This window comes from Fukomys damarensis, unplaced genomic scaffold (assembly GCF_012274545.1).
Source record: "Fukomys damarensis isolate Sample0158 unplaced genomic scaffold, DMR_v1.0_HiC HiC_scaffold_19, whole genome shotgun sequence".
In the NCBI taxonomy this organism is placed as follows: Eukaryota; Metazoa; Chordata; class Mammalia; order Rodentia; family Bathyergidae; genus Fukomys; species Fukomys damarensis.
In genome coordinates, this window is record NW_022900931.1 from 26,017,325 (window position 1) to 26,026,564 (window position 9,240).

The following is a 9,240-nucleotide window of genomic DNA, read 5'->3' on the forward strand; positions in this document are numbered from 1 at the left end:
GCCCGAGCGGAAGGGGATGGCGTCGGGCCTGGGCTCCCCGTCCCCCTGCTCCGCGGGCAGCGAGGAGGAGGATATGGATGCACTTTTGAACAACAGCCTGCCGCCACCCCACCCAGGTAACATTTTCCCCGGGGGCTCGCGGCCGGAGGGAGGCACTTGAGCCCTCCCTCGTGACTCCGTCGGGCACAGCGTCGCTCGGCTGGCTCGGTGCGAGCCCTAGGTGGAGGGCATCCGAAGGGAGTGGTTCCCTTCTGCGGAGCTCTAGTGCGAGGCGGGTGGAAGCCATGTGCCTCCTGGGCACCGCGGACCCAGATGCAAGCTGGCTGCAGTCTGTCTTGAGGAATGTTCTGCAGTTCCCAGCTGAGGGAGCTCTCCGGCTGGCCGGCGTTTTACTTTGTGGGGGTCCTAGGGGGAATGCAGGTAGCTGGGACACCTGGAAGCGGTCGGGGCTTCGGAGGCAGGGCGCTGAGGATTTCTGTTGGGGGATCACAGCTGGGCATCTGTACTAGTCCGACCCTGCGGTTGTTGCTGTGGAAAGGAAAGGGAATGCTGGTTAACATCTGATTATTTTTAGCTTCTGATCAGTTACGCGTTTTCTGTGCTGTTTCAGCTGTGTGAAGTTTGAATCGCGCTCCGTAGCTGATCTAGTAGAGCACGTTCAGCCAGGCAAATCGTTGGAATGTTTTGAGTGGGGAATGGATGGGGTTTGGTGAGGACGCACTAGCCTAGCACAGAGGGGCAGAAGAAGGGAGGACACCCCTCTTCCCTGATGTGTGGACATAGTCCTGACTTCTGTCCCAGAGGCTTCTGCCACTCCAAGTAGCCCAGGGTTTGGGCTGGCATGTGAGGTGTTTGGGTAGGTGAGGGGTTTCACTGTCTGTTGTGTTTTGGGGTGGCTCTGAGGGCCGACCAAATCCATAGGGTTGTAACCATGCCGACTGACTGGAGTAGCTCTGTCCTCAGAGGGTGGTTGATGTCATGCTTCAAAGTCAACATCTTACTTTTTTCTTTTTTGGAGCCTCCTAGCTAAGTCACTTGCTTGTTTCCTTGACGTTTTCCCCCCTAGTTTTTAGCCGTTTTTTTCCTCTCTCTCTTTTGTTTTTCTTTTTCTGTATGCCATTTCTTTTTCTTTCTCCCTTTTTTGGTTTTGAGACTGACCTGGAATTCACTGTGTAGCCTAGGCTGGTCTCGAGCTCACAGTGATCCTCCTGTCTCAACCACCTGAGTGCTGAGATTACAGGCATGGACCACCACGCCTGGCTTGTATGCCATTTCTTCATCCTTTTTGGTGCTACTTTTTTTTTTTCTCATTCTGGAGGCTGCCGATCCTGTTTCTCTCTTTGAATGCCTTTCACTTCTGTCTTCTCCTTAGTTTGAGCTGGAAGTTTAGGTGGTCTGGGAGAAATGCTTTCACATTTGGCATTTTCTGACTTGGAATTAATTCTTCACTTCAACCTGAGGCCATATAAGAGAGCAATCTGTGCTACTGAGTCTTCAGCTGCTGGGATGAGGGACTTGGGGCAGGAGGAGTCAAGTCTCTGTGAAGGGTAGGGTGGCTGATTCCTGTGCCCTTACTCCAGGTGGGGTGGAAGGGGAAGGCGCCCCTTGCTTTGGTGTGAGAAGTAGTGGTACCATCCTGCCAACATTGGTTCCCCAGCTTGGCCTCCCATTAGCCCAGTGGCCTGAGGCTGCCCCCCAGGTTGACTTGGAGCTGTGCAGGGTGAACTCTGCTGGAGCCTAGTGTGATCCAGTTTTTCCATTTGCCACACCCATTCCTGCCCCTTTCCCAGACTTTCTTCTGTCTTTCAGCCACTCTGTCACTTGCCGTGTCGGAACGTAATGTTGTTTGTTTGAGGAGTTGGGCTGTGTGGAAGTATGTTCACTTGGCTTCATGGGTTTGTCCTTGTCTCCATTTCTAGCTTCTGTGGAGGCAAAGAGGAAGAATTGAGACACAACCATTGGAGGGTGACTTGGGGATTCCTGGGGAGAAGCCCTTAGGAAAATGATTCTATCTGGTGAGGTTGGGCTGGTGTTCCATTCCCAAGGGAATGGGGGAGGGGCTCTTGTGCCTGGCCTGAATCTGCGCTGAGTGAGGTGGGGTGGCTGATGGAGCTGTGTCCAGCCTGATGTCTCAAGTTCCCTGGTAGCTGTCTGGCTCAGGAAGGGTGGAGCCAGAGGCATCTTAAGGCTGGTTTTGGAGATCAGGCACTCGGAGCACACATGGAATTGAAGGGAATATATTGTGTTCCCCCACGTTTTAGGTCTGCTACTTGCCTTGGTATAGACATGATTCACATATGTCGGCTAGGCTTCCCATCTGTTGGATTGGGGGTGATGAAGAAATTGAGTAGTGGGACTTCTTGTGGATTCCCACTCCTCAAGCTAAATCTGCAGTTTGGGGAAAAACTTTTATGCTCTGACCACAGCTCCATTGAAATTTTGTTAAATCTTTAAAAAAAGAATTACGACTGAGGGAGTCATACTGAGGGAGTAGCCCAGTCCTTCGAATAGTGTCTCCATTTGTCATGAGTGCCTAGGGTGACCTTTGTGAACTGTGTCATCCCAGAGTAGGTGTTAGAGACTGGTGGCATTTGGACATGGGGTCAGGTAATAATCTGGGAAGTCTTCTGTGAAGGCGGTCTCCTGAGCCACCTCTGTCAACCCCGCCCCCTCCCCTGCCACTTCCTGTCTGTCCTATGTTGGCAGCTGGGTGCCCTGGCTGGCTTCTGCGGTCAGGAGCCATTTTCCCTCTCCTCAGTGGGTGAGGCACTCCCTTTGCTCCACTCCCTTCTCCACTCTCCCTCGCTTGGGCGGGGGTGGCTTGGGAAGAGGGGGAGAGGAGGGAGGGATGTGGGAGCTGGTGTGAGTGTCTGATACAAAGGGAGCTGCCTCCTGGCCTTCTCCCCACCATGCCCCTTTCCACCTATCCCTGCCCAGAGCTCTCAGTGTTCCCCAGGCTTTGTGTGTGCTTCCAGCCAGGGAGGAGGTGGAGCCAGATGGGAGGAGGACCAGGAGGGGGAGATAGTGACAGCTGGGCTGATTTGGGCCCCTAGGGAGAAGAGGCTGCTGACCCAGGAGAAGCTGGGCAGGAACAGCAGGGCTGGAGATGGGGACAGGAAATTGTGTTTGAAAGTGGGTGCGAGGTTGGAGCGGAAACTGAACCTGGGCTTGGGAGGTTCTGGTTGTTCTAGGCAGTGGTGACTGCAGAGGGGTTGGAGAAGGGCATTGTTTCTGGGGCCCTGAGCCCGTGTTCTTCTGGAATATTGGTAGAGGCACCTTCTGCGGTTGCATTGTGGGTAGAACCCGCCATTCTTATCCCTTGGCTTCGACCAGTTGCAAGAGGCCTTGGACCTAGTTTTCTTGCTTGGTGAACTCTAGGCAGCTTGATTCAGCTGTTCTAGTGAGCATCTAGAGGGCTGCAGGAGTGGGGAGAGGAGGCAGTGGCCTGGACAGCTGCCCGAGGTGGGCCTGGGCTGGTTTGGCAGGCCTGTATCGAGCACGCACAGCTCTCTCTTTGTCTGTTTAGCCCTGGATATCAGCTTCCTTCTGTGGAGTATAGCAGTTCTCTTCAGGGGAATCTGGGACAAGAGGTGGGGAGTAAAATCTAAACCCTCCAGATTAGGCTCTAACCTTTACTATTGATCTTTTCCCTGCCTACTACTCTGACAAATTTCTGTAGAAAACGAAGAGGACCCAGAAGAGGATTTATCAGAAACAGAGACTCCAAAGCTCAAGAAGAAGAAGAAGCCTAAAAAACCTCGGGACCCTAAGATCCCTAAGAGCAAGCGCCAAAAAAAGGAGGTGAGTGGGTGACTGCTCTTTACAGAGAAGGAGAGGGAGCAGGGAGGAGCTGTGAGAAGGGCAGAAGGGTTGGAGGGCTGCAGGCATCAGTCCCTTCCCCTGGAGTGGCAGCCAGGCGGGGAAAGCCTCGGGGCTGTCCTCAGGTCAGCATGTGTGTAGCCTGTGTGTGTCTGTCTCCCTCTCCCCTTCCCTGCTCCAGCGTTTGCTCTTATGCCGGCAGCTGGGGGACAGCTCTGGGGAGGGGCCAGAGTTTGTGGAGGAGGAGGAGGAGGTGGCTCTGCGCTCAGACAGTGAGGGCAGCGACTATACTCCGGGCAAGAAGAAGAAGAAGAAACTTGGGCCTAAGAAGGAGAAGAAGAATAAATCCAAGCGGAAGGAGGAGGAGGAGGAGGATGACGATGATGATGATTCAAAGGTGCGTGGCCTTCCCTCCTCTGCTGTTGATTCCTAGCCTCAGTTTCCCGGATATTCTGCTGCCCCTTAGAGCTTGTTCTCCACACCTATTTCTCATTGCTTCCTCTTAGCACTGGTCTTGCCAGCTATAGCTCCCATCTAGGTCCCCTTAGCAAGCAGGGCCCTGGGTGGCAGCACCTCGACCGTGCTCTCTCTGCAGGAGCCTAAGTCATCTGCTCAGCTCCTGGAAGACTGGGGCATGGAAGACATCGACCATGTGTTCTCAGAGGAGGATTATCGTACCCTTACCAACTACAAAGCCTTCAGTCAGTTTGTCCGGTAAGCCAAGAGGGTCTTAGAAAATGAGGAGAGTCCTTCTTTCCTCTCTTTTATTCTTCTCTTTCTCTTTTTTTTTTGAGATGGGGTCTCATTATGTAGTTGAGACTGACCTAGAACTCACTATATATCCCAGGCTGGTCTTGAACTCACAGCAATCCTCCTACCTCAGTCTCCCAAGTGCTGGGATTATAGGCATGCACCACACCACGTCTAGCTCTTTTACCTTATTTATTTATTTAAAAATTTTTTCTTTCTCTTTTATTCTTAAACATTTTCCTGTTCCTGTTCATTTTTCCACCAGACCCCTCATTGCTGCCAAAAACCCCAAGATTGCTGTCTCCAAGATGATGATGGTTTTGGGTGCAAAGTGGCGGGAGTTCAGTACCAACAACCCCTTCAAAGGCAGCTCTGGGGCTTCAGTGGCAGCAGCAGCAGCAGCAGCAGTGGCTGTGGTGGAGAGCATGGTGACAGCCACCGAGGTGGCGCCCCCACCGCCCCCTGTAGAGGTGCCTATCCGCAAGGCCAAGACCAAAGAGGGCAAAGGTAAAATGGGGTTCCGTGGGCAGGGGACTAATGTGGGCTTTGGAAGTCACAGCTCTGGGGAATGGGAATGCTGTCTTGTCTGTCAGTCCCGAGGTAGGCGACAGGAGGGAGGAGTGAGTTGGTTTTGGGAGGCTAGACTTGGTGAGGCAAGCCTAGGTGAAGATTTTATTTTCCACCCATTTTCCTGTGATACATATTTGGGAGTGTCCTGGTTTTAGGGCCCAATGCTCGGAGGAAGCCCAAGGGCAGCCCTCGTGTACCTGATGCCAAGAAGCCCAAACCCAAGAAAGTAGCTCCTCTGAAAATCAAGCTGGGAGGCTTCGGTTCAAAGCGGAAAAGATCCTCGGTGAGTGGCCAGTGGCCTTCCCTAGGGGAAGGGGCCAGGGCCCTTCTGATGGGAGGGAAGCTCCCCTGGGTGCGGGGATCTTCCTCTATAGTCTTCATGGGCTTCTGGTCCCCCAGTGAGGGAGTGATTCCCTCTGCCGCTCTCTCCCTCCCTCCCTTGCTGTGAACTTTGAACCTTATTCCTTTTTATCCTGCCAGAGTGAGGATGACGACTTAGATGTGGAATCTGACTTCGATGATGCCAGTATCAATAGCTATTCTGTTTCTGATGGTTCCACCAGCCGCAGCAGCCGCAGCCGCAAGAAACTCCGGACCACCAAAAAGAAAAAGAAAGGTGTGTTTCTTTTCTGTGTCTCTGATGGGACGTGGTAGCAGTGGCTGGGAAACAATCTCCCTTAGGAGATGGGGTTGGGGGAGGCGGTCTTTTTCTAATAACTGGGCTTTCCCTCTTCCTTGCCCAGGCGAGGAGGAGGTGACTGCTGTGGATGGTTATGAGACAGACCACCAGGACTATTGCGAGGTGTGCCAGCAAGGCGGTGAGATCATCCTGTGTGATACCTGTCCTCGAGCCTACCACATGGTGTGCCTGGACCCGGACATGGAGAAGGCCCCTGAGGGCAAGTGGAGCTGCCCACACTGCGTGAGTACCTGGCTGCGGTGGCCCCTGGCACCCACGAGAGGAAGGGTGGGATGGGAAACTGGTGGCAGCGAGCTCTGGGGATCATCCAGGGGAGCCATGGGCAGTGGGTCTGACTTGAGGGGCGGGAGGTGGGGTGGGAATAATGGGATTCTGTGGTCCTTCCCTGCAGGAGAAGGAGGGCATCCAGTGGGAGGCAAAAGAAGACAACTCTGAGGGCGAGGAGATCCTGGAAGAGGTTGGGGGAGACCCTGAAGAGGAGGACGACCACCATATGGAGTTCTGTCGGGTTTGCAAGGACGGTGGGGAGCTGCTCTGCTGTGACACCTGCCCTTCCTCCTACCACATCCACTGCCTGAACCCCCCACTGCCGGAGATTCCCAATGGCGAATGGCTCTGTCCCCGATGCACCGTGAGTGTCTGGGCTCTGCCAGAGTGGAACTGTGGGAAGTCTGGCTTCTAGAAGGGCTTGCCTGTAAGTGGGCATTGCGAGGTGGAAGTATAGGAGAGGTCATTGGAGAGCAGGTGCTTTTTAGCTCTGAGACAGGTATTTTCCTTCCTCACCTAGTCTTGGGATCCTTTTCCCAGGAAATGTAGAACTTTGAACTGAAGAATTAATGTCTCTGGTGGCTTGGGATGTTTAATAGGGCCACTTACTGATTTTGGATTGTTTAAGAGAGAAAGGCTGGGCTCTGGGTGGGCGAGTTTTCTGGGTTGTTATTAAAGTCTAGGCAGTCTAGCTCTTCTCAGCAGCTAGACACAGTGGTGTTACACATCCCAGAAGTCCAGAAATAGGGAAAAGATCCTACTGTTCCTTCCCTAGGAGGGTCTGGGTTTAGCTCTTACCTCTGAGATTTTAATGGCCCTCTGGAAAATTTGAGGCTGTAGGCTGGGTACTGTCTCCTCCCTCTGGTTAGAAATTGGGGTTAAGTCATTTCTGTTTCTCTTAGTGTCCAGCTCTGAAGGGCAAAGTGCAGAAGATCCTGATCTGGAAGTGGGGTCAGCCGCCTTCTCCCACGCCAGTGCCTCGGCCTCCAGATGCGGACCCCAGTACGCCCTCCCCCAAGCCCCTGGAGGGGCGGCCAGAGCGGCAGTTCTTTGTGAAATGGCAAGGCATGTCCTACTGGCACTGCTCCTGGGTGTCTGAGCTGCAGGTAAGCTTGGGACAGGCTGGGGGGGGCACATTGAAGGAGGCAGTGGGCAGACAGCCTTGTGAGTAGAGGGAAGTGGGCACAGCTCTTTCCGGCTCACTTTCTCTTTCCATTTGCAGTTGGAGCTTCATTGTCAGGTGATGTTCCGAAACTATCAGCGAAAGAATGATATGGATGAACCACCTTCTGGGGACTTTGGTGGTGATGAAGAGAAGAGCCGAAAGCGAAAGAACAAGGACCCTAAATTTGCAGAGATGGAGGAACGCTTTTATCGCTATGGTATAAAACCTGAGTGGATGATGATCCATCGAATTCTCAATCACAGGTACCCCATGGGCCCACTGCAGGGAGATGGCATGTCTGTGGGAGAACCCTGGGACAGGGAGTGAGGAGAGGGGTGCGGCCAGCAACCTATCCTTGGAGGACATTCTGTAGTAGAATGAGTGACTGAATCCTGGACTTGGAGTCTTAGGGGAGAGTATAGATTACAGGAGAATCCGTGGGTACTGTGGCATGTCGAGTAGTTTGAAACCTAAATTATTGTCGATTTTGGGGGGCAGGGCTGACCTGGAGGTGGGGTTGCCTCTTGACCCTGAGGTTTTTTCTCTCTCGACCTTGTAGTGTGGACAAGAAGGGCCACGTCCACTACTTGATCAAGTGGCGAGACTTACCTTATGATCAGGCATCTTGGGAGAGTGAAGACGTTGAGATACAGGACTATGACCTGTTCAAGCAGAGCTATTGGAATCACAGGTAGGTGATTTGGGGAGAGAAGGAGAGGTGCATTCTTTTGAAAAGGACCCTAGGCAGCTGTGGGATTCTTTCTTTTTTAGGGAATTAATGAGAGGCGAGGAAGGACGACCCGGCAAGAAGCTCAAGAAGGTAAAGCTGAGGAAGTTGGAGAGGCCTCCTGAGACGCCAACTGTGGATGTGAGTGGGGATAGGAGTGGGAGGGCATGGTTTGTTGGGTGGGGCATTATGGCTTGTCCACTGCATAAGTAGTAGTGCTGCAGGAAATGATCTGTAGGCTGTGGAACATTATCCCCGAGAATGCTTTGTGCTCTCCACCTCCCTGATTGTCCATGTCTCTGTAAATTGGGAAGTATAAGAATTACTTTGTTTTCATCAGAAAAAAACCACAGAAGGTGTTTTGGTACAGGGGATTGAGCCCAGGAGCTCACAAATGCTAGGCAAGTTCTCCTCTGAGGTATACCCCGGCTTTTTTTATTTTTCTGTTTAGAGTCAGGGTCTCTTTTAGTTGCCCAGGTTGACCTTGAACTTGCAGTCCTTCCTGCCTCAGTCTCCCATGCAGTTGGGATTATAGGTGTGTAACACTGCACCCTGCTACACAGTGTATTTTATTTATTTATTTGTATTTTAAAATATTTTTAATTTTTGAGACAGGGTCTTGTTTCATAGTTCCCACTGGCTTTGAACTCACTGAGTAGCCCAGGCTGGCTGCACACTTAGAGCAGTCCTCCTGGCTCAGCTCCCAAGTGCTGGGATAACAGGTGTGCGCCACCATGCCCCGCTACGGTGCATTTGAGATGACTGAAGACGTTTTATCTCGAGAGGGGTCACCCAACCAAGCTATCATGAAATTGACATTGGAGCCTGGGTTTAATTTTGTGGCTCAGTTCCTCTGGCCTTGGTTGACTAATTTGAGGCAGTTAGGGATAAGGAAGGGAATTTGGGGCTGGGGTGGAGCTCAGTGGGAGAATGTGTGTGGCACATACAAAGCTCTGGGTCCTATGCACAGCACCAGTGTAACAACAACAGAAGAGTGAGTCCAGGAGGAACACAGGGTCATTTACCTCTTGTGGGTCTTGAAAAGTAGGGTTAGTGTATGTTTAGAAAATCCCTGATGTGTTTTTTTTTTCTGTGATCTATATACGACCAAGATCAGGTCTGCCTGGTAGGTTTTCGCTTTGCTTCTGGAGGAGCCTGAGGCAAATGTAAAATTGTAATAACTAGTAAGGATCTTTTCTCATGGCCCTCTTTTTTTTTTTTTTTTTTTTTTTTTTTTTTTTT

General features: G+C 52.1%; 1 protein-coding gene across 10 annotated transcripts in view; it reads left to right on the forward strand.

Moving 5' to 3' along the window:
* Chd4 (chromodomain helicase DNA binding protein 4) overlaps nucleotides 1-9,240 on the forward strand; it is a 33,550-nt gene continuing 24,310 nt past the window's right edge. For 3 of the 10 annotated variants that reach the window (XM_033766320.1, XM_033766321.1, XM_033766322.1), the window contains exons 1-13: nucleotides 270-420; nucleotides 3,680-3,801; nucleotides 4,001-4,216; nucleotides 4,415-4,533; nucleotides 4,835-5,076; nucleotides 5,295-5,422; nucleotides 5,620-5,755; nucleotides 5,883-6,061; nucleotides 6,231-6,470; nucleotides 7,009-7,212; nucleotides 7,329-7,534; nucleotides 7,831-7,962; nucleotides 8,043-8,139. In XM_033766320.1, coding sequence (XP_033622211.1) covers nucleotides 285-420; nucleotides 3,680-3,801; nucleotides 4,001-4,216; nucleotides 4,415-4,533; nucleotides 4,835-5,076; nucleotides 5,295-5,422; nucleotides 5,620-5,755; nucleotides 5,883-6,061; nucleotides 6,231-6,470; nucleotides 7,009-7,212; nucleotides 7,329-7,534; nucleotides 7,831-7,962; nucleotides 8,043-8,139 — 2,157 coding nt within the window. In that variant the 5' untranslated portion in view covers nucleotides 270-284. Of the gene's footprint in view, nucleotides 117-269; nucleotides 421-1,928; nucleotides 2,016-3,679; nucleotides 3,802-4,000; nucleotides 4,217-4,414; nucleotides 4,534-4,834; nucleotides 5,077-5,294; nucleotides 5,423-5,619; nucleotides 5,756-5,882; nucleotides 6,062-6,230; nucleotides 6,471-7,008; nucleotides 7,213-7,328; nucleotides 7,535-7,830; nucleotides 7,963-8,042; nucleotides 8,140-9,240 lie in introns of those variants that run through there. The other 7 variants (XM_019205644.2, XM_010611634.3, XM_019205648.2 and 4 more) reach the window with 6 other exon arrangements.